Source organism: Amphiprion ocellaris, chromosome 7 (genome assembly GCF_022539595.1).
Source record: "Amphiprion ocellaris isolate individual 3 ecotype Okinawa chromosome 7, ASM2253959v1, whole genome shotgun sequence".
In the NCBI taxonomy this organism is placed as follows: Eukaryota; Metazoa; Chordata; class Actinopteri; family Pomacentridae; genus Amphiprion; species Amphiprion ocellaris.
Window position 1 is genome coordinate 36,316,250 of NC_072772.1, and position 24,870 is coordinate 36,341,119.

General features: G+C 42.5%; 1 protein-coding gene across 1 annotated transcript; it reads right to left on the minus strand.

Moving 5' to 3' along the window:
* On the minus strand, nucleotides 1–24,580 carry dlc (deltaC). The gene is made up of 10 exons (XM_023282877.3): nucleotides 24,294–24,580; nucleotides 23,648–23,890; nucleotides 23,349–23,409; nucleotides 22,809–23,066; nucleotides 19,269–19,460; nucleotides 16,629–16,798; nucleotides 16,327–16,543; nucleotides 10,115–10,853; nucleotides 9,803–9,917; nucleotides 1–1,466 (listed from the first exon to the last, which is right to left on the minus strand). The coding sequence occupies exons 1-10, from the start codon at nucleotides 24,342–24,344 to the stop codon at nucleotides 1,461–1,463; spliced, it is 2,052 nt and encodes a 683-aa protein (XP_023138645.1). The 5' UTR covers nucleotides 24,345–24,580; the 3' UTR covers nucleotides 1–1,460.
* Between the last annotated feature and the right edge of the window lie 290 nt (nucleotides 24,581–24,870).

Here is a 24,870-nt window from a genome sequence, read left to right on the forward strand (position 1 = left end):
AACACTTTTTTCTAATTTATTTATGAAAAATATATATTTCTTGATTCTGACTGAGACATTAGGCACAATGACATAGACATATATACAATTCTCTTTCATAAATACAAAAAAATTATGTACAAAAGGGTAAAATTAAATAGGAAAACTGTCTTCTGGAGGATATGTACACATTGCATTGTTTTCTTAAATTAATGAAGACAGCACAACGACACCACTACACAGGAAAAAAAACTTATTTTTGGTATCAAAATGGATTATTGGGTAAAAAAAAAACAAGAAAAGACAGAATAAAAACTCTCTTTGGAGTCCTTCGCGGGTATTAAAATGTTTTTTTTTTCCTCACCCAGAGTTGTTCGGACTCAGATAAAGTCGCAGAACAACACGACGGGTGTTTATTATTTATTATTTACCTGTTTACTTGCTGGGACAGCAGTGGTTGATAAAGGCAGCGGAGAGGAAGCAAGTCTGCAGCTTTGTGATTCATAGAAAAATAGATTTGTACAACAAGCGGCGGTGGCAGGAAGAAAAAAATCCAGATTCCTGAAGTGAAAACAGCTGATTGTTGACGGAAGTTCTTCCTGTTTCACCTGAAACCTCATTTAGGTTCAAATCTGGGAATAAGAAAGACCACAAAAGGTAAATGGGGGATTTAAACTCCTGGAGAAAGGCTCCTTCCTGGTTTTAAATTGGATTTCTAGGCTCGAAATTCTACAAATAAAAAGTCTCCCTTTCTTCCAGTAGAAGTTCTGAATGCTGATGCTTTAGGTCTTTCTGCTGATTCGTATAAAAAAGAGGCACTTCAGAGTTTTGTAGGTTTGGACGGTGATTGTAATGCTGACGTTCTTCTTCCTACAGGCCACAGTGTGAAAAAAACAAAAAACAAAAAAAACACAACAAATCAGATGGCAAGATGATAAAAAGTCACTCACGAAATATCCAGTTCAGCTTTCCGACACATTATCCAAGAAAAAGTTCACGTTGTTTGACCTAAAATAAAAACTCCTGTCTCCCATAGGCAGGTCCTCTGGAGATCTGATTGACGTCTTGTTGGGAAATTGATAGTGAAAACGTTGCCACGGTGATTAGGGAGCGTAGCTAAGGCACCGGTCTTTCCGATTGGTGGACAATTCACGTCTTGTTTCATCCAAAGAAGGTTAAAATAGGACAGACAGGCAGAAAATTATATTAAGATTTAAAGTATTAAAAAAATGATAAATAGTGCAAATGATGCCGGACATTCAGTCTTTCCTCCTCCTCATTGTCATCTGAACATTGTCAGTATCAAAGCAGAATAAAAACACAAGTCATTTCTCTTTTGTTTCTTTCCGTTGAGCAGCAGTAATAAATATTAAATAAAAACATGTGTGTAGAATAGATCCTCTGGGACTTCTGTCCTGGAGAGAAAAGGTTTCAGGCCTCCAGCGAAAGAGTTTCTCCGCTGGCGGTCTGAAAACTCGAGGTTATACCTGAGAACGACACAGAGAAACAGCAGTTAATCGTCAGCATATGTAGACATTTCATAGAGAAAACAGCCTAATCAAAGTAGAATTTAAGAGTTTCAGCAGCACTTTTCAAAGTTTAATGTGTAGTGTAAAGTTTAAATTTGGAAAGTTTGGTAATTAACAAATGCTAAACTTTAAACCAAAATGGAGTCAAAAAACTGAATTAATGTCAACAAAAACAGTGAATTCTAAAGTAAAATGTGTATAAAGTTTTGTTTATCATAATGCACTCCTTTACTCCCTGAGAATTGTGTATTTCCTGTAATTTTGAAAAAAAATACGAAGTTCACTTTTCATGAATAAATCTATCATTCATTCAACTTTTATACATTTAGACACAAAAGAGCTGTCAAACATCATCTCATTTCATTAAAGCTACTCCAAACAATCTGAACTGGTTAAGAATTACTGATTGTTTCTTAAAACACTGAGAAATTACATGTACACTAATCAGAACAGGAGATATAGAAGAAGCCATAGCACCACTAATCAGAGCTGTAGATACACTACCTTTCAAAAGTTTGGGGTCACTTAGAAATGTCCTTATTTGTGAAAGAAAAGCTGTTTTATCCATGACAATGCAATAAACAGCCATGACGATAACATTAAACGAATGATAAATCCAGTGTAGACATTGTTAATGTGGTAAATGACTATTGTAGCTGGAAACAGCTGATTTTTAATGGAGTATCTCCATAGAGGTACAGAGGAACATTTCCAGCAACCATCACTCCTGTGTTCTAATGCTACATTGTGTTAGCTAATGGTGTTGAAAGGCTCATTGATGATTAGAAAACCCTTGTGCAGTTATGTTAGCACATGAATTAAAGTGGGAGTTTTCATGGAAAACATGGAATTGTCTGGGTGACCCCAAACTTTTGAATGGTAGTGTATGTAGTCAAATATACAACACTAATAGGTCTGAAAGTGAAATCATTAACATGATAAAGAATATTACATATTAAAAAGCTAGAAACTACATCTGAGAGATAAATTTCCAAACATTTGATCTGTTTTCCATATAGATGAAATCTTCTGAAATGCAGAATTTCTTACAGTTAAGACATCACATTAACTAACATATCATCTCTTTAAGCCTTTTAAACACCATACATCATACTGTACGCATGTATATCTCTTTAAAACTGGGTACGACTACAATATCTATTCATTTTCTTCCACTTATCCAGAATCGGGTCTTGGTGGCCACAGGACTTCCAGCAATGTCTTCCAGTATCCCCTGCAGGATCCTGATGTGTTCCCAGGCTAGATGAGCTATATAGTGTAATTAGATGCTCAAACCACATCAGCTGGACCTCCAGCCTTCCTCCTGACGTTCAGGCTCCTCAACCTAACTTCAAGGTTGAGCCCAGCCCCCTTATGAAGAAAACTCATTTTGGCTGCTTGTATCTCATTCTTCCGGTCCACGATCGTAGGTGATGGCTGGAAAGTAGATTGCTGGATAAAAAAAACCCACAAAAACAAAAAGCCTTGCCTTCCAGGTCCAGTTGAATTCCTTCTTCAGCATGTATCGCTGCTGATGCTGCACCAATCCGTCTCAAGATATTTGAACTCCTTTATTTGGGTCAGTAACTCACCTCCAACCTAGAGGGCAAAATCCATGACCTTAGCTGCAAACATCTGCTGACGGTCTGATGAAGCCAATAGCAAAAAGCAGAGACTCTTAGGTTCCCAAACCCGACACTGTCCTCACCCCAGCTGCACCTGGAGATACGTCCATGAATATCACAAACAGCGTTGGAGACAAACTTAATGGAGTTCAACACCCACCAGAAATGTGTTTGACTTGGTGCTGAGAATACAATCAGCTCTCAAATATTAGTACAAAGACTGGATAGACTGCAGGATTGGCGCCGGTACCGAAATACTTCCACAGGGTTCCTTGGGAAACATGATTGCAGGCCTTCCACAAAACACCTCTGAACTCTCTGGTCAAACGCCCATCACCTCCTTAGCAACTCCGACTTGTTCCACAGCCAGGATGGAATTCAAATTACTCCTCTGGAATCCGATAACTTTTTGAAACATGGGAACCACCACCGTCCTTGACCACTGAGCAACACTGAAAAGATGTTTCAACCAAGACGGCTTAACAGTGTCTCAACCGAGCCGTCAGCATCTCAAGGCGGATCTCGTCCACACCTGGCGCCTTGCCACCAAGGAGCCTCTTGGGTACCTCAACAGTCACTGCCAAGGACAAAGCCAAGGCTAAACCTGAACCTCCTCCACAGGATTCATTGATCAGGTTTAACAACTCCCTGAAATGTTTCTTCCACTGTGCAACAACAGTCCCTTCCCTTCATGATTCATTGAATAGCTTGGTCAAAATTCCCTGAGTCCAATCCAAAATTGGCATTTTGCAGTTACATCCTGTCTAAATACATGTGCACGTGTTGTCACAAGTCTTTATAAGGTGTTGCTAAACATACATTTCTTGCACCCAATTCCTAAAGGGATATCTGCACATATGTTGCACCTAGTCTTAAAATGATATATGCCCATATGCTGCAGTTGCACCCAGTTTTAAAGGGATACGTATCTGTTGAACCAAGTCTTAAAAGGCCATGAACACATGTTGCAGCTTGTCTTAAAGGGATATACATGTACATAAAGCAACTCCTCTTAAAAGGACATACATGCAAATGTTGCAGTTTCACCAAGTCTTAAAGGGATACACACAAATACATAGCACCTTGTCTTATCAGGATGTACAGCCGCATGTTGCAGTGACACGAGTTGCATCCTGTCTTAAAGATACACTACCGTTCAAGAGTGTGGGGTCACCCAGATAATTCCATGTGTTCTATGAAAACTCCCACTTTTATCCATGTGCTAACATAACTGTACAAGGGTTTTCTAATCATCAATGAGCCTTTCAACACCATTAGCTAACACAATGTAGCATTAGAACACAGGAGTGATGGTTGCTGGAAATGTTCCTCTGTACCCCTATGGAGATATTTAATTAAAAATCAGCTGTTTCCAACTAGAATAGTCATTTTCCACATTAGCTATGTCTAGAATTTATTTATGATTCATTTAATGTTATCTCAAATTTAATTTTTTTTTTCAAAAATAACAGCAGTTCTAAGTGACTCCAACCTTTTAAATCTTAGTGTATATTCACACCTGTGTTGCAGTCTGAAAGAGACATATCCAGTTTTACACATTCGTATCTTGAAAAGATTTCTACACATATTATTCCACGTGGTCTTAAAGGGATACACACACACAGACATATGTGCATCTAGTGGTGAAGCGGCATACGTGGATGTATTGTAGTTGTACCCAGTCCTAAAGAGGTATACACACATATGCTGCATGCAGTCTTCAAGGCATATACATGTGTTTTATGAAATAGTGAGTACAACCCTGTGCAATATTACATAAATGTCAAATGATTCACAAAAAAATCACCTCCCAATAATTTCATTATTCCTATGTTGAACGGTAGAGTATTTCCTTGTATGAACAATCACAAACAAATACTAGATAACAACAGTATTGAGTATTCAGGCCCCCAAAGTAGAAACTTGGTGCAATAAAAGTGAATGCACCTGTGATACTGAAACTAAACTGAGTTTACTTGTGATTTCCTATCAGCCTAACAGCATGAATATGGTTCTAAAATGAGCTGTGTACAGCAGAGCTTTCTCAGTTCTGCACCTATGAACTGTGTCTATCTGCATGCTTACACCATGGCTCCAAATGGAAAACTAGAAAAGCACTCAGAGAGCTCAGTACTCCTCCAAGGCTGCTCAGTCAACATATCATTTCCGACGGATGAAATCTTTAATAAAAAATGACCTTGTGCTGAGCACAGGCATGTGTTATGCATGTGCATGTTATGTATGGATACCAAATTGCGCGTAAATTACTCTTATAAAAGTCTGTTGATCAGTTCATCACTTTTGGCAAACCTTTGTTTTGCTGCTGTTAAAATAACCGTTCCCTCCATGCTTTTATTTTGAAGGCATATTTTTAATGTTGCGGGCTTTTATTTTGTCACCATTCCAGCAGTACGGGAAGTGTTTATCTAAGAAGCGGTTTCTTGAGATGACGAAGACGCTGCCGAAAAGTCAGAAAATTTAAATAAAGATGAAAGAAAACGGTTCCAGGTGTTGCTGTCTAGCAAAGGATGTGTCTAAACTTAGAAGCAGCTGGAATGGAGACAAGCTCTTACTGTGAAGGAATGAGTGAAGGACAGGAAGGTGGCTTTGTGTTCAAAATAAGGCTGACGGCTGAACTTAACGTGTCTGGCTGGGGTTTGCTACATACGTGACCTAAATATGTAGCGGATGGCAGGAATTGATGGGACTCAGAAACAGCCCACAGTTTAATCATTTGTTCCTTGTATGATTTCCAGCTGATAAATCACAGTCAGTTTGTAGTAGGATGCAATCATGTGATCGTCAGCAGGTAACTGACACAGTGTTCACTTCATGGTTACAGCGACATTGTGCCGGCTGCTATATCTCCCAACGGGAAATCTTTAACAAAGCTGTAGATCCAGACTATAAGCTGCATCACTGCCAAAATCTAATCACTTGGTCCTTGTGTCATTTCTGATCTTCGCTGAAAATTTCATCCAAATCTGTTGCTCCGTTTTTGAGTAATGTTTCACACAGACAGACAGACAGACAGACAGATTCACAGATTCACAGATTCACAGACTCACAGACAAACGTACGCCGATCGTCACATAACTCCGCCATTCCTTGGTGGAGTAATAATTCAACAGAGGAAGTGAAAAGTGTAAGTGTGAAGCTTCACAAAGATGGAAAAGGATCCAGGAAGATCAGTGAGCAACTAAAAACCAGTGAAGCACAGAGTCAGCAGGAATCAGGAGGTCTAGAAGGAGTCATAGTACCACTAATCAGGAAGTGTAGAAGGAGTCATAGTACTACTAACCAGGAGGTCTAGAAGGAGTCATAGTACCACTAATCAGGAGGCAAAGAAGGCGTCATAGCACCACTAATCAGGAGGTATAGAAGGAGTCATAGTACCACTAATCAGGAGGTCTAGAAGGAGTCATAGTACTACTAACCAGGAGGTATAGAAGGAGTCATAGTACCACTAATCAGGAGGCAAAGAAGGAGTCATAGCACCACTAATCAGGAGGTATAGAAGGAGTCATAGTACCACTAATCAGGAGGTCTAGAAGGAGTCATAGTACTACTAATCAGGAGGTATAGAAGGAGTCATAGTACCACTAATCAGGAGGCAAAGAAGGAGTCATAGCACCACTAATCAGGAGGTATAGAAGGAGTCATAGTACCACTAATCAGGAGGTTTAGAAGGAGTCATAGTACCACTAATCAGGAGGTTTAGAAGGAGTCATAGTAGCACTAATCAGGAGGTTTAGAAGGAGTCATAGTAGCACTAATCGGGAGGTCTAGAAGGAGTCATAGTACCACTAATCAGGAGGTTTAGAGGGAGTCATAGTAGCACTAATCAGGAAGTATAAAAGGAGTCATAGTACCACTAATCAGGAGGTCTAGAAGGAGTCATAGTACCACTAATCAGGAGGTATAGAAGGAGTCATAGTACCACTAATCAGAGCTGCAGGTATAGAAGGAGTCATAGTACCACTAATCAGAGCTGCAGGTATAGAAGGAGTCATAGTACCACTAATCAGGAGGTATTGGAGGAGTCATATGGTATTTTTCCACTAGCATCTACTCGGCTCGACTCTACTCGGTTTGTGATGTTTTCCATTAGGACGTAGTACCTGGTACCAGCTACTATTTTAGTACCTACTCGGCCGGGGTTCCAAGCGAGCTGAGTGGAGCCGATAATGTGACGTCTACAGAGTTCAGGCCACTGATTGGACAGGGAGTGATGACACACGAGAGCGACTCCTTCACAAAAATAAACCCGCCATTTTTAAAAAAAAAAACTGGCAACAGCGACGGTGCACATTGCTCTTACGGAACTTCTTTTACTTTGAATATGACAAAAAGCCATCGACCGAGCAACAATTATACCATCGCCTCTATGTCCTCCATTGTTGTGTTGCGTTTGCGTCGCACACAAATGACGTTAAGGAACTTCCGGGCCGCCGTAGCTATGACGACTCCACCCACGATGAGGTGGTACACAGTTCTAATGGAAAACAACCTAAACCGAGTCGAGTTGAGTCAAACCGAGTAGGTGCTAGTGGAAAAGTGCCTTTAGTACCACTAATCAGAACTGTTTGTATAGAAGGAGCCATAGTGCCACTAATCAGAGTTGCAGGTACACCACCGTTCAAAAGTTTGGGGTCCCTTAGAAATGTCCTTATTTTTAAAAGAAAAGCATTTTTTCCATGAAGATAACATTAAATGAATGATAAATCCAGTGTAGACATTGTTAATGTGGTAAATGACTATTGTAGCTGGAAACGGCTGATTTTTAATGGAATATCTCCATAGGGGTACAGAGGAACATTTCCAGTAACCATCACTCCTGTGTTCTAATGCTACATTGTGTTAGCTAATGGTGTTGAAAGGCTCATTGATGATTAGAAAACCCTTGTGCAGTTATGTTAACACATGGATAAAAGTGGGAGTTTTCATAGAAAACATGGAATGGTATGGGTGACCCCAAACTTTTGAATGGTAGTGTATAGAAGGAGTCATAGTACCAATAATCAGAGCTACAGGTATAGAAGGAGTCATAGTATCACTAATCAGAGCTACAGTTATAGAAGGAGTCATAGTACCACTATTCAGAGCTGTAGGTATAGAAGGAGTCATAGTACCACTAATCAGGAGGTCTAGAAGGAGTCATAGTACCACTAATCAGGAGGTCTAGAAGGAGTCATAGTACCACTAATCAGGAGGTCTAGAAGGAGTCATAGTACCACTAATCAGGAGGTCTAGAAGGAGTCATAGTACCACTAATCAGGAGGTATTGAAAGAGTCATAGTACCACTAATCAGGAGGTCTAGAAGGAGTCATAGTACCACTAATCAGGGCTCCTCAAATGACCCCACGGACAGAACTACTTTCACAAGCTAGCTGTAAAAAGAGAAGGCAGCTGCTTCAGACTTGGCTCAGGAGTTCTCAGTGGAAACCAGAGTTAGTGTGAAGCTCAGACAGTGTGAAGGATCCTTCAGAACATCAACCTCTATGGATGGAGGACAAGAACTAAACCTGGTTGCTGCTCAGAACTTCCAGATGAAAGTTTGCTGAAGAACATGAGAAGAAGCCTGATGGATGCTGGAGAACATTCTGTGGTCAGATGAAGATCAATGAGTTGGGCTCAGATGGAGTCCAGATGTTTGGTGAGAACCTGACCAGGACTACCACAGTGGATGCATAGTCCTGACAGTGAAGAACAAAGGTGGGAATGTGATGATCTGGGGCTGCATGAGTGTAAAAGGTGTTGATGACATTTATAGATACACCGTGAATATCTGTGGATGAAATACCGGCTGATAAGATGAGTCCCAGTGTGCAGAAGCTGGAAGAAGAGGAATATTCCAACATGATAATTACAAAGAATAAAGTGAAACGACCGAAGTATGTATCGTATGTACGTATCGTGACTTGAATCCAACAGAACACCTTAGTGGTATTTTAAAGATAAAGGCAGAGCAACATAACTCATCCAGCTACAAACAATAGTCTCTAAAGAATGACAGAACATTTGTCTAGAAATTTGTAGATTGAGTCTGTCATCAAATATAAACTTAGATGTACGAATTTAATTTGAATCTCAAAACGAAAGGACTTTTTTTGCATTGAGTCACTGTTGAGTCTGTATTTTTACTAATCTAAACAGCAAATATTCCTCTGTTCAACTTACAAGTAATAAAACAGTTGACTTGTGATGTAATTCAGAATCATTTGACATTTAAGTGCTTTATTACTGTTGGATGTTGTACATGCTCGTGTTGCGTCTGGTCTTAAAGGGTTGAAAAACCAATTCAGCATCCGTTTAAATTATTGTACTTTCGAAGTGATTTCAAGTGTTTAGTTTCACCGATTCAAGTTCTTCAGAAGTGCTGATATCCAGTTCTTTGGTATAGATGTGCAGAAATAGCTCTGTTCCTACAGCCATCAAAGCTGTTTATTGGGAAAAACTTGAATAAGTTTAACGAAAAAAAGTCAAAAAGTCAAAAAATTCAGTGTCTTTAACACACAACAGGAGTTTAAAGAAACCTTTTATGTGTTCAGACTTTTGGACCTTGAACATATTTCGACCTCTGCAACCTCCATCCACACAGTAATAAAAGATGATATAACAAACTGTGATTAGCTTCAGGTGATTCTGGTGAGTTAATAAAGACTCACCTCAGTAGCGAACACACACTGCTCCATCTGCTCCGGAATGATGAACACTGAGTGATACAGACTGTCCTTAGCAAAACTGAGAGGAGGGACGATGATGGAAGAGTCACATTTCTTACTGTTAGAGAGAAGAGAGAGAAGGTCGGTCATGGCAGCGTCAAACACCGAGACAGAAACAGTTTGTGAAAGACGCCGGCCGCTCGGGTAACACGACAAACCTGCTACGACTCGTCTTCACACTACACAAGAAGGAAAAGCGAAGTTCAGAAAGCATGAAAACAAACACAGATAACCATCACACCATCAAATCCTTACAGGTCGAACTTGTTCTTGTCCAGACGCTGCTCCTCCTTTGCCAGGTTGCAGTCGGCCATTTTGTTTTTAAACATGGACACGTTGTCGCCGCCCTTGTCCACCAGCGCCGCATCCTTGTTGGACACTTTGAGGTGACCTCCGGGGATGAGCAGCGCCTCCTTCTCCTTCAGGCTGCCCAGCGGCGCTCCAGGTAAGCCACCGTTGTTCGGCCCTCCTCCTCCAATCACGGCGTTGCGGTTGTTCACCGTCTCCAGGTCGTTCTTCACTGACGAGGCGATTGCCGCCAGCTCCCGACTCCGCCGGAGCTGCCGCAGGATGTGGACGGCGGCGCACAGCAGCAGCGACAGCGTCACCAAACCGAGAGCGACGGCTGCGATCAGCGCAGGGGGGGAGTCGTCGCTCCTCGGCGGTTTCGCCGTCGATGCAGCGACCGGGTACTCGCAGCGGGCGCCCATGAAGCCCGGCGGACACTGGCACACCGGCCCAGTGAAGTGGGTGAAGCAGGTCCCGCCGTTGTCGCAGGGGAACTGGTCGCAGGCGCTGGTTCGCACTGAGCAGTCCTTGCTGGTGAAGCCAAGGGTGCAGGTGCAGCTGAAGTCATTGACGCCGTCCACGCAGGTGCCGGCGTTGCGACACGGGTTGCTGGAGCAGTCGTCGATGTTGGTCTCGCAACGGGAACCCGAGAAACCCGGCTGGCAGCGGCACATGACCCGGTTACCGAGGTCCAAACACTGAGCACCTGCAAGGAGAAAAGACAGGAAAGGTTTTAGCCAATAACACAGTTAACACGAACAAAAGATGTGTCATATTTAAGCTCTAATCTATAACCTGGATCGTAGAAAGCAAAAGAAAATGTCATTTAGGAGGGTAGAAAAGTTTGTAATCTGAGTAAATCTTGCTTTTCTTTGGTTTATGATGCCCTCAGCTTTGCCTCACAGGCAACTTCAGAATCTGGACTCAAGAACTGAGTAGGAGAAACGATGTCAAAACAAGTGTTGAAATGAGAACATAGATAACACACTGCTGTATTTTTAAAACATACATGCATTAAAGAGGCTCTGAAAATACTTAATATTGTGGTGAAACACTAAAAAAATGGAAAAAACAAACTAACTAAAAGACAGAGGACCCAGGACAGAGCCCTGAGGGACACCAGAACCTGAAAAAGTCTCATATCAATCTATCAGATGCAGAGCTTTTAGTCTGAAAACACCAAAATTAAGAGCTGAAAATGAGTTTTTCAAACCCAGATGAGCTAAAATAAAAGCTAAATATCACATTAAGGAGAAAAAATGAGGTTGAAATGTGTCACAAAAACACCAAACAGCTCTTGAACACTTTTTAATCTTGCCGAGAGAAGAAAGAGGTCACAGCACAAGACTCCATCTGGACGGCAGGGGAAAAAAAACAACAAAAAACTTGTTTATTACAGCATCACCTCACAACAGATGCCACTCATCAGCAGAGTCGTGGGTGTGATTAGAAACATGCTTGTTTTCCATCGCCGGAGAGAAGAAGCCATATGTGCGACACGAACGGTGAATTTTTCTGAAATGAAAGCTGTGGAAATCTTCAGAAAACAGATCACTTAGTTAAGATTATTAAAGCTGCTGCACCGAATCGGCCTAAAGGTTTATTGGAAAGAAGAGGAGATGGGAGCTGCAGCGACTGACGTTTAAACTGGATCTCTGGCTTCACTCAGGGTTCCTGAAAACAGCTCCATATTTGGCTGCTCATGTTGCAACACCGCAAACAGAGCGGCGCTTTAGCCGAGATGCTTCCCGTCCGTCAGGCTGACTGAGGCTCAGGAATGACGGCAGATTGAAGATAAGCCGGCAGCCGTTTCTGCACGCTAATGAGGACCTGAGGGAGGACTGAAGGCTCCGCAGCGCCGGAGTTAATTGTAATATTTGCAGATAGGGTTTTGTTTTGCGATGTCTTGCAATGCCAGATGCGCCGGTGGAGCCGTCTGATCCTGATTAGGCGTCTCCTCTCGGTTCGACCCGACTGGGAAACACTTGTTGCTCAACAAACCCTGAGAATCTTGGCATATCCTATTTCCCCCGACAAGCATCGTCACTTCCCGATAAGATTTGCAGATGCTGATTAGCAGAGTTTCCAAACTCGACGGTGTCACAAACATCCCAGATTTTTAAGAATAGCTTCACTGAAATCAGTTCTATCCTCCGTCCTGTGAGAGTGTTTGCACTTCATGCCACAGCGATGTGAAAATCAACTTGCAGAGACTTGAAACTGGCTGCAGAAAAACACACAGCAAACACGCTCTGGTTTATTTCCAAACCAAGGTCTGTCATCGCAGATGTGCACCAGAATTTAACCTGATCTACCTTCAATCACACTTCACTTCTCTACCAAGCTTCACACAGTTCCGTTTGGTCATTTTTCAGAAGTCTTTCTAACTGTAAACATTTTATCCGTCCTGCATGGTGCGTTCACGAGCTGCTGCCAAACACTGAATTATCAAGGACAGCATTTTGTTTATTTGTTGTTTTATGACGAGTTATCTCTGCAGCAAGTTTCGAATTTAAAGCTAAAGCAGGAAAATCAACAAACTGGGGATGAGTTTGTTGCATGTTTTCCAGTTAAATGTGAAGAAAGTCCAGTCTGACGCTTCACAAACACACTCTGGGGTTTGCAAACACTTGCGTGCAACGAGCCACTTTTACAATCGTCTCGCAACTTCTTGTTGTGCACATTTCCAAAAAGAAATGAGCCGTGGATCAACGCAATGCTGTCGGCTCCATCCAGCAGAGACGCTGCCAGAAACGGATTCCTGACCAACCGACCACGGCAACCAGGTAGGTTTGTTTACCACAACCAGGACGAAGATATGATAAGACATGTTCAGGAGCTGCTGCGTGACGATACGGGAGTTTATCTGCCTTCTGACACACAAATACTATAAAAATCATGTTTGTGTGTTTTTTTTTAATGCTAGAAAACAAATAACATGCCGTAGAATTGCAAAAAACACAGATTCAGACTTGTAACAAATTAAAGAGCCAATCTGCTTCCAGTTAGGAGCTTTCAGTGTCATTATTATCCATCAGAATCAGTTTTGGTCAGTGTTTTGGTGAGCTGGTGTGCTCGATCTGCAGCCAGTTGGAAGAAGTGCGTGGAGAGAAATTCATAGATCTGCACATTTTAAGGCATTTTCATGAAAAATACGGCAAAATATGACAGTTTGACACACAGATGAGTTTTTAGGGCTTAAATCTACAAAGAGCACAAGAAGACTTTTGTGCGTTATCACTGGAAGGACTTCACCTTTACATCATGAGCACCAAATACAGCTTTGTTATCTTAAAACCACTCATCATCATTTTGCATCAAAATCTGTGCTCACATGTGAATAATAACCTCAAATCTGGTGTAATGTCCCTTTAATGATAAACTTTGTCACCTGCAACACAAACTCCAGCTGCTTTAATACTCGTGTACACGGTGAAAACAACAAATAGTGATTCACAGGATGATCCAGGTCACAGCTGACTGTCGGATTCATGTTTGATTACATCTGAAACGCTTCCTCTGAGGTTTAAATCTGCATGCAGAAAGAAAACTAAAGCAGGATGAAGTTACGAGCTCCTTTTATTGCTATTAAATCCTGTAAACAATCGACTCGTGCAGCAGCAGCAGCGAACGAATGAATCATATCTACACTGTAAATGTTTGTGACCTGGATTCTTCAGCTTCTTCATTGTCATGTTTGGATTTTAAAAGTGCTTCCAGATGGTTTGGTTGCACACAAACGTGCTACAGGAATCTCAAAGACGGGGCTTAAAACTGTTTTAAAATTGTCTGAAAAAGACAAAAACCTGCTGTGAAAACCTACAACGCGGTCGTGTCTCTACATGAACTTTTACTGGAAACTTCCACTGTTTTGGAGAAAACAGTTGAGTTTCTGCTTGCTGACATTAAGGCCATTAACTCATGGATCTGCTCCAACACCAGCATTGTCTTTTTATATTTATGTTGTAGATGGAATAAGAAGTGACCAGCAGGCCTGCTTCGTTTAATAATTAATTATGAGTTAGAAGGTCAGGAGTCAAACTAAAAAGTCGTGTTTTTTTAAGGTCGGCTGCTCCAGTTGAGGCTAAAAATGTCCGAAAGCATCAAAAAACAAATCCGATTCTGTTTGTCCTCTTTAACCAGAATCTCCTTTAAGAGATTCAATATGTTTCTATATATGCAGATGATACACACCTACTCATTCGTCAATCTGATGCAGCTAATTCAACGTAAACCTCAACATTTATAGCAAACCTGACTCCAAAGAAACACAGCTGCAACCTTTCTGGAGGTTTCTATGATCTGAGGAGCCATAAAAGAAAGACTGAATCCAGGTTAGAGAGCTGCAGTGAGGTCAGGTCATAAAACTCTCCCGTGGCATCATTTAATCATCATCTCGCTGTGTTCTTGTAAACAGTTTGATGGTTTTACACCAGCATTTACATAAATGATTAACTGCAGGAGGATCTAGCCTTTGGGTGTGCAGATAAGTTCATCGCAGAGCAAACTGGGCTGCAGGAAAACAACCGACAGGGGACAGAAAAGAAGCAAGAAAAACTTCAAATATATGCAGGTGGAATGGACTGAAGGCGGAGAGACACTTCAAACAAACAGCAACAAAAGCCTCGACTCTGTAGAGGTCGTTTAAGCTCAGATAACAGAATCCAGACACCTGAAAACGCTGCGTCATTCCTCCTTCTGTTAACTCACATCTAAAACGGTGTTTCCTCCACTGGTAATCTGCTGCTATTCTAGAAACTAAAACGTCAGCTGCGGTCGGAAGCATGTCATCAAGCATCTAGTTTTCTCATTCCTGGAAAAAAGCCTCGAGTGCAGCTGCTGCAGACACATCAACAGCTGATCGCATGAACGAGTCTCTGTTTTGAATATTCACAAAAAAAAAATCAGACTGAAGTGAAAATGCAGTCAAATGGAATCTGGAGGGTATTTTAATAACCTGCTTCATGTTGTCCTCGGGGCATTTTAGGCCAAAGCAACAACCGCAGGGGTAAAAAAAATTTAGATAAAAAAGATAGTAGGTTCTTGTAAAAATGCATCTTAAAAGACTATTTTTCCTGTTTCAGCGACAGAATATCAACCAAAGATGATTCAACCTCCTGAGACCTGAGCTTTGGTTGGGCTGGAATTTTAGAGTTCTTCTATTTCTTTGGGGTAAGGAGTAACCAATAAATATAACAACCAGATATTATCTAAACAATGACATCCACATATGTGACCACTGGGTCTGAGTTCCCTCAGAACACAATCAACACATCATCGTGGAACCAAGTGCAAGTCCCTTTAATTTGCAGCCTCAACATTTTTCATTGTCGCTGTTTGCTTATTTACACTAAAGTTCAAAAGTTTGGGGTCATCCAGACAATTCCATGTTCTCCATGAAAACTCCCACTTTTATCCATGTGCTAACATAACTGCACAAGGGTTTTCTAATCATCAATGAGCCTTTCAACACCATTAGCTAACACAATGTAGCATTAGAACACAGGAGTGATGGTTGCTGGAAATGTTCCTCTGTACCTCTATGGAGATATTCCATTAAAAATCAGCTGTTTCCAGCTACAATAGTCATTTACCACATTAACTATGTCTACACTGGATTTATCATTCATTTAATGATATCTTGATGGAAAAAAACTGCTTTTCTTTTAAAAATGAGGACATTTCTGAGTGATCCCAAAATTTGAACGGTACTTTGTCTGTTTCAACTTCTGAAAATGGACATGGAGGAAGAAAAATTAGCAAAAAGTATGCAGCATATCCAAAAACTCTGACAATTTGCTTCATGTTTTGTGTTACTCCTCCACAGTAGGAATGTCTGTTTTGTCTGTTGGTCACACTTTGAATGAAGTATTATGGTGCAAACAACCAAAGCTGTGTTACCGACGTACGCAGACGGCAGGTCGTAGGAGGTTAAAGAGGTTATCCCTCACACTAACATACACATTTCACAGATTTCCTCTTAATTCTGCACCAAACCCAACGCAGGTTTTGTCGTTTTGCTGCAGCAGATGGAATAAATGTTCTACAAAATCACCTCAAATGAGCTTGTGTTAATTAATATTCACACTTTTTATCACTTAATAGTAATAAAGCGTGATGCTGTGAGGAAGCTGAAGCCTGAGTCTAATCTGCAGATGGTTATTTTAGCATTGTTATACCGTTAGCGCAGGGGTTGCTGCTGCATCTGTCGACCCTCTTCTCACAGTTGGATCCGGTGTAGGTGGCCGGACATCTGCAGGTGTAGCCACCAGTGGACTTTTCCACGCATGTTCCTCTGTTGAAACATGGCCCGTCTGCACATTTCATGGCGCTGATCTCGCAGTTCTTCCCGTAGAAGCCTTGAGGACAGGCGCACGAGTAGTCGTTCTCCAGATCCTGCAGGAGGAACACCAGTTACAGCTCAACGACCACCTGGAGATGAGCTCCGAGGTCCTGCAGGACGATTCGTTGCCGTACTCACTTTGCAGCTGCCGCCGTTCTTGCAGGGGTTGCTGTCGCACTCGTTGGTCTCGATCTCGCAGTTCTTGCCGGTGAACCCAGGCCGGCAGGTGCAGGTGTAGCTGCCCTGACCGGTGTTGGTGCAGGAGGCCCCGTTCTGGCAGGGCTTATGGTTGGTGCAGTAGTTCAGGTCTGCAGGAGCAAACAGGAGAACGGAGGTTAGAATCAGATTCTGAGATATTACAGCTTCTTCCTGCCATGTTCTGGTTTGTGTTGGATCATCAAGGTTGAAATCTTGATAATTAAACATGTTCTGCAGGTAAGAAAAGTTCACTGGATGCTAGAAATAATTTTCTTGCAAAAATCTTAATAGTGAAGAGATACGACGCTGAAAAACATCAAATTCTGTCACAAGAACCTAAAAATGAAAGACTGAGTTTGGTGGAGGTTCATAAAAAACAAATTAAACATATATGGAAGCTTCTTGTGTGTGTCTCTTTGTTTTTGGGGATATTTTTTGCCTTTATTCAGACCGTTTGTAATGTAGACAAACGGAAAAGGCTCTGGGAATTTAAACCCAGATCTATTTTGTGTATAAAATAGTTTTAGTGTATAAAATGCTTTTGTGGCAGATGAAGCTGCCGTGACTGAGCTGAAAGGAAAATGTAAGGATTCACATCATAATTAGTTGTTTCTACTCTCAGATGCACAGATAAAGGCATCTGTGTAGTGAAATGGTAGAATTGTAATTTACCAACTGTTAAAGGCTTATTTTTTAACCAACAAACTGCAAACACAGAACACCTTTAACATCTGGAGACTCTTTCAAACTTTCCTCCATGAGTAAGTAAACAGAAGATGTAAATCAGAACAAGAAACTGACTGACATTTAAGAGTTTGTTCACATTGCAAAAGTCCACAAATGGTTGTTTCCAGATCATATAAAGGCTCTGAGCAGCTGCTACTGTGTTCACAACTGAATCTAACCATGATATAAACTGACATTTCTGCTTAACTAATATGATGAATGGTTAAATGCATACTGAGTTGTTGCTTTGGTCTTTTCACATCACATTCCTTGTTCTTCTCCACTGTTACTATCAAATAAAATCCCCAGAAAGAATAAAAAATAACAAAAAACAACATAATCAATGGAAGAAACATACCTCAAGTCAATAGGGAAGAAAAAAAGAAAAATGTAAGAGGACTGAGTATAGAGTCCTGAGGAACACCGCGGAACATCTGGCAGGATAAATAATGTGTTTATTAGGTTTTATATGTTAGAAATGAAACAGCTAAGGATTCTTTCAGGACTCCAGAATAAGGAGAAGGCACTTAATGTAAAGTGACAAAAACTGACAGGAACATTTCAAAAATTATATTATCGTCAAAGTTGCTTCCTTCGATTTTGGGTCGAATGTTGCATAAAATTCTCACCTGATTCTAGAAACATCAGTGTGAAGGTGACACTGAGGGTCTGCTGAGTCTAGAAAGTGGCATTTATATTTAATATTTTAAAGTTCTGCACATCACCCCAGTGATTAAAGTCAATATGCAGCGTTTCTGGTGGTGTTTGATCATATTTCCATATACGCAGATGATAAACAACTTTACGTTTAAGTGAAATTCACCGAATTAATTGAATCAAAAAACCTAGAAATTTCAGTTTTGCATGTTCCGTTCATAATCTTTTCTTCTTCCACCAAGCAGCTGCAAAAGTCTTGACCTGCACATGACCTTAGTTCTGCTTTTATCCTTTCACTTCCTTATTTTGACTCCTGCTTTTACTACTGTTCATAAAGTTAGAACTTAGAGCATTTAAATAAAAACACTTTACCGGTAGAGGAGGAACACTGGGGGGATGTAGTCTGGTTTGGGGTCACATTAGAAAGACAAAATTAACCAATTTCTACATTGTCAAAGCTTTAAATACCTTCTGAGCAGCTGAAGGTGCTGAATTCTGATGTTTATTAGCTGCTAATTGATGCCACATTGGTTAAATGTTGAATTATCTACATTAAAAGTAGATTTGCAGACTAGAACTTTGCTGGTTTGAAGCTCTAACTGCTGAGATGTTGAGTAAGATTGAGCTCACGAATGAAAAACTTAAAAACAAAAGGCAATTTTTACTCATTTTTAGACAAATTTCAAGTAATTTTGGACATTTTTTATAATCTTGGACACATTTTTAGTAATTTTTGACATTTTTTTAGTAATTTTTGACATTTTCTTGTAATTTTGGACATTTTTTAGTAAGTTTGGACATTTTTGAAATCATTTTGGACAAAGTTTGACAAATTTTTTGACAATTATTACTTAGTTTATGCATATATTTTGATTTCCGTGCAGCATTAACGTAGTGTGAAAGATTAATGCAAGTTGATTTTAACTGAAATAAACTGAAAATGAGCAGACTGCATAAACAGATGGTTACTTGTAGTCAGTGATCAAGCTTCTAATTAACATTTTAATTAATCTCATGCTGCCAGTCGCTCCACACAGCAGCTGAGGATGCTAACAGGTATTAGCATGTGTGTTCGTTTGGACTGGTAAGCTTCTTTTTTCTGCAAACTGTGGCAGAAATCCAGCAGGTGAAGCCGTGAACGACCCGGCGGGTCACCTGTCCGGCCCTCCAGGTGTGTGACCCTCAGGTGTGACCCACCTTGGTCGCAGTACAGGCCTCCCCAGCCCTCCTTGCAGTGGCACTGCCAGGGCTGCTGGCAGGTTCCGTGCAGGCAGCCTGGGTGGCGGGCGCATTCTTCGCAGTGCTCGCCCTGCCAGCCCTGCCGACATGCGCACTCGCCGGGCGACTCGCAGTAGCCGTGCTCCTCGCTGCAGCCCACCGCACAGATGGCTGATGGGAGGAGGGGGAGGAGGGGGGAGGAGGGGGGAGGAGGAGAGAGAGGAGGATATTAGTCCGAGGGAGTCTCAAGTTCTTCATTCGAATCACAATACAAACCTCCTCCTCCCCCCACTGTGGGCCAGACACACACACACACACACACACACACACACACACACACACACACACACACACACACAGGCATGCACGTGTACGGACACATGCACACACACTCTTCTTGAACTCCTATCTTTGTGAGGACGTCCACCAGGACGATGCATTTTCTGTCCTGAACCTAAAAACCTGAACATTCATCTGCAGGATTTTGGTTCCCAGAAGAAGCTGTTGGACTTCACAAGTACAGTAGAGTGTCTGTTCTTCTGCAACATCAAGCATCAACCTGAACCCAAACCTAGACCCTGAACCCAAAGCTGGATCCTGAACCCAAACCTGGAGCCATAAATCCAATCTAGACCCTTAAATGTGTCTCTACAATGATGAAAAATTCAGAATCAGCCCAAAATGTCCTCAATCCAATGGGTCCTAGAAAAAGCTGTCGAACCTCAGAAATAGAGTAAAATGTCTGGTTTCTTGCAACATCAACCCTCAACTTGAACTCAAACCTGGACCCTGAACCCAAACCTGGACCCTTAAATCCAATCTAAAGCCTTCAATGTGTCTCTCAAATGGTGAAAAATTCAGAATCGGCCCAAAATGTCCAAAATGTCTTCTCTCTGATGGTCTAAACCCCCACAGTCACTCTCACAAGGATAGTTTTACAACCACACACACACACACAGTCTTCTTGACCCTCTATCTTTGTGAGGACGTCCACCAGGACGATGCATTTTCTGTCCTGAACCTCAAACCTGAACATTCGTCTGCAGGATTTTGGTTCCCAGAAGAAGCTGTTGAACCTCACAAGTTGAGTCAGTTTCTGTTTTTTTTTTTTGCAACATCAAGCATCACTGATGACCAACCCAAACCCAAACCTGGACCCTCAAATCCAATCTGGACCCTCAAATGTGTCTCTAAAATGGTGAAAAAGTCAAAATTGGTGCATAATATCCTCAATCCAATGGTCCAAACCTCCACAGTGGCTCTCACAAGGATAGTTTTACAACCACACACACACACACACACACACACACACAGTCTTCTTGACCCTCTATCTTTGTGAGGACGTCCACCAGGACGATGCATTTTCTGTCCTGAACCTCAAACCGGAACATTCGTCTGCAGGATTTGGTTCCCAGAAGAAGCTGTTGAACCTCACAAGTCGAGTCAGTCTCTGCCATTTTGCAACATCAACCATCACTGATGACCAACCTGAAACCAAACCTGGAAAACCAAAACCAAGTCTGGACCCTTAAATACAATCTAGACGATTAAATGTGTCTCCAAAATGGTGAAATAGTCAAATTCAGCCCAAAATGTCCTCAATCCGATAGCTCTTAGAAAAAGCTGTCAGACCTCATAGAGTCAGTTTCTGCTTCTTCTTTTTTTGCAACATCAACGATCAACCTGAACCCAAACCTGGACCCCAAACCCAAACCTAGAGCCCTAAATCTAATCTGGACCATTAAATGGCCACGTTTACTTGAAGTTTTTTAATTCAGAATTATTAATTCAGAATTACCTCATTCGGAATTAAAGTTTTGTGCATTGCGTTTACATGGAAATATTAATTCTGAATTAAGGTTTACATGGACCGCACATTTATCCCCTTCCGTAATTCCGCTTTAACGCTTCAGCGTTGGAAAGGATTCTGATTGGACAGGGAGTGGACGTGACGTATCCCTGTTTACCGGAAGAAAACAAACTCCATTTGCCGCGGCATTTCTTTTCCCCAACAACATGGAGGAACAACTAATAAGCACGCTTTACGCTTTGCTTTTTATTGTCGTTTTGAAACAGCAACTCGACAATGGCGTACTACTTCTGTTGCGTCACTTGAGAAGGATAAGAGAGAATACCGGAGAAGGAGGCAGACGACCAAGCTGTGTACGTCACTACGTCATCGCTACGTCATCGCTACGTCATCGCTACGTCATCGCTACGTCATCGCTACGTCATCGCTACGTCATCGCTACGTGAGGAGCCAAGCATGCGCAGAATGACCGGGATTAACTAAAGCGGAATTAACTGTATACATGAATAGAACGTACACAGGAATTAGTTTATTCGGAATTAACATCGGAATAAACCAGGTAGTTTATTCGGAGTTTAGTTTATTCAAAATTAACTTTTTAATTCAGAATTAAGTGTTTACAAGGAGATTTTAAAGTGGAATTAAGTTTAATTCCGAATTAAAGAGGAATTAAAGGTCTCATGTAAACGTGGCAACTGTGTCGCTAAAATGGTGAAAAAGTCAAAATCGACCCAAAATGTCCAAAATGTCCTCAATCTGATGTTTGCAGGATTTTGGCACCCAGAAAAAGCTGTCGGGTCTCACAAAGTCAGTTTCTGTTTTTTGCAACATCAGCCATCAACCCGAACCCAAACTTGGACCCTTATATCCAATCTGAATCCTCAAATGTGTCTCTAAAATGGTGAAAAAGTCAAAATTGGTCCAAAATATCCTCAATCCAATGGTCTAAACCCCCACAGTGGCTCTCACAAGGATAGTTTTACAACCACACACACACACACACACACACACACACACTCCTCCCCTACAAGTGCTTGTTAAGTGCAGGACGAAGCAGCTGGTCCGCACAACAAAAGCAACACATGCCGTCTCCTTTCACGCAACGCAGCGCACATTAAGCTGCAGCGCGTGTCCCTGTTAAAGCAGGCGGCCCGGGGGCCACCAGGGGCCCATTGTTGGGGCTCAAAACAAAAGGAGAGCAGCCCTTGGAGCCAACACACACTCTGGAAGCTGGAAACGACATAAGCTCTGAGATCTTTTCTTTTTATTGGGGCTGGGGGGGCCGTGGTGGCGTTGACAACTGCTTGACTTAACAATTTCAAGGACAAAAAAAAAAGAAGCGCCAAAGGTTGCTTTTCTTCACCTCCTCCTCCTCAATCTGAAGAAACGTTGGGATAAAAAATGGAGGGAGAACAGAGGAGGAGGAGGAGACGACTGTAAGAAAACACTGGGAGCTCCTGTTTTGGAGACGTTTGGGCCACATTTTTAACAGAATAACCTGCACTTTTGTACACTGATTTTAGCCTAAAATCCTCCCCAGATGAAACTGTTATAGAAATATTAAAGGAATACTGCAGGAAACAGTAATTAACTCCATAAAATGACATTAAAGAAGCACCATGGTGCGTTTTTGTTCAGTAAAATGCTTGAGCTTTGACTTTATTTGAACATTCAAGCATTTGTTCTGCAGTGTCGGGTTCAGAACTCACGGTCCGAGCAGTACTCGCCCCTCCAGCCCTCCAGACAGTGCCGGTTCCCGTCGTCGTCACAAGTGTAGTGTCCGAAGGTGTCGTTTCGGGGCCGGCAGTAGGCCGAACACGCCTCCCCGTGGTAGAACTCGTTGCACACCACATGGTAGGAGTAGCGCAGCTCGCTCTGGTTCCCAAAGCCCACATCCTGGGACCACTCCTCCCCCACCATGAGCTTCCGGCGGGTCGCCAGGCGGCTGATCAGGTTGTTCTGGTTCTCTGGAGGAGAGAGGAAGGGAAAGATGGGTGAAGAATCTGAAAAAACGCAGAGATTTGATCATTTTCCTGCATCGTATTCACCTGTGGAGCTCAACAAGGACTGTTAGAATAAAGATAAATGACAAGTTTTTAATTATTTTGGGCTGAAATGTTCCTAAAGTTCAGAACTGAGCCTCCACGTCCACATGTGTGAAGCCCAGCATGAAGCTCAGTGACCTCAGTGTCCATGTGTTCCTGCTGTCGCCGCCTGGCGGTGAAGCAGCAGAACTGCAGCACTTTTACCTGTAGACTCCAGACCTGAAGACTCGGCGTTCCAGGCTTCAATGATCAGAGAGAAAGTGCCCTGAAAGGAACCAGAGAGACGCGTTTAAAGACACGTTTTGGTTTTATTTGACTTATTTATGCGTCAAGAATCAACAGCACGCAGGAACCGCTGCATATTTCATGGACAGATGTGCCGCAGGTGAATAGTCAGACTGACTTTTGTTGACTGATTGAGGAACTTAAAGGAAACCCACGCGCTTTTGTCACGTTAATGTGAAGCGCGCCGTTAAACCCTCCGTGTGATTTCCGCCACTTACCGGCCACTTGAAGTGAAAGGGCACCCTGATGGGCGCGCTCCCGGAGATGGAGTTGGAGTCCGCGCCGAAGATCTCCGTGAGCGCAGTGCCGTACGTGCACGGCGGCTCCGGGTTGATGACGTGCTGCGAGTGCTTGAGGCACACGCGGAAAAAGATCTGGCAGTCCTGCGACTGGAAGCGACAGATGCCGCGCGAGCTGGTGAAGGAGTCGATCTTCAGCTCGAACACCCCGGAGGAGAGGGCCTGAGGGGGGGGTGAGACACCGGGAGGGAAGCTGAGTACACGGAGGTGGTGAAGAACGTGCACAAATACGCACGATAATAATAAAAATAGTCCGTTTATTCCTGGAAAACGGTTTATTTTACAAACAGAATTCTGATTTATAAATCTCTAGTCTGCATGTTTTACCAGATATCTGAGAAAGTTAAAAAAAATTAAAATATGTATTTAGAGGCCATATAGATGCAGTAAAAGCATAAAAAGAGACATTTATTTGGTTTACGAGGACACGGAAAGATTTGGAGCCGTGCGTAAAAGTCGTGCGCTTTTACGCACGCGTCCCCCCGTAACCCACCACATTAGAATAAACCAGCGCGCTTCTGGAGTGAACAGATGAAGGGACTCCGCTGCTGGCGGAGCTACTCACCGTCTGCGCCGCTACGAGCAGCAGGAGACACGGCAGGAACAAACGCGCCATGTCGGAGCGTCCAGGGCTCGGTGCGCCGCGGGTCCGGATCTGTGCGTAAAATCCAAACGGATCCAAAAAGGAAACGGAGGGCGACACCTGAAGAAATGAGGGGAGGAAAATAACGCCCCTGGAGAGGAGTGAGATCGGTGTGTGTGTGCGTGCGTGTGTCAGCGCTCTGCCGATCAGAAAAATGAACCAACAGGGAGGAAAACTCCGCTCAGCCGCTGAAGTCTGGACTGCTGCAGCTGCGGTCACACCGCTTTATACCGGGAGGAGGAGGAGGGGGAGGCGCGGAAGAGGGAGAGGGAGGAGGAGGAGGAGGGGAGTGGAGGGGAGGGGAGGGGGCGCTGCAAGAAATATCAACCTGAAGAACCTCCTCCTCCTCCAGGGTTCCTGCTGCAGCTCAAACCGAAAGAGATCAAAGAGTTTAAAGCCGACGGTTCGTCCGCAGGAACGAGTTCAGACACGAAGAAAAACGGTTTGAGAACCGGGGGCTGCGGAGGAAAACGAGACATTTCTTACAGCGTGGAGCCTC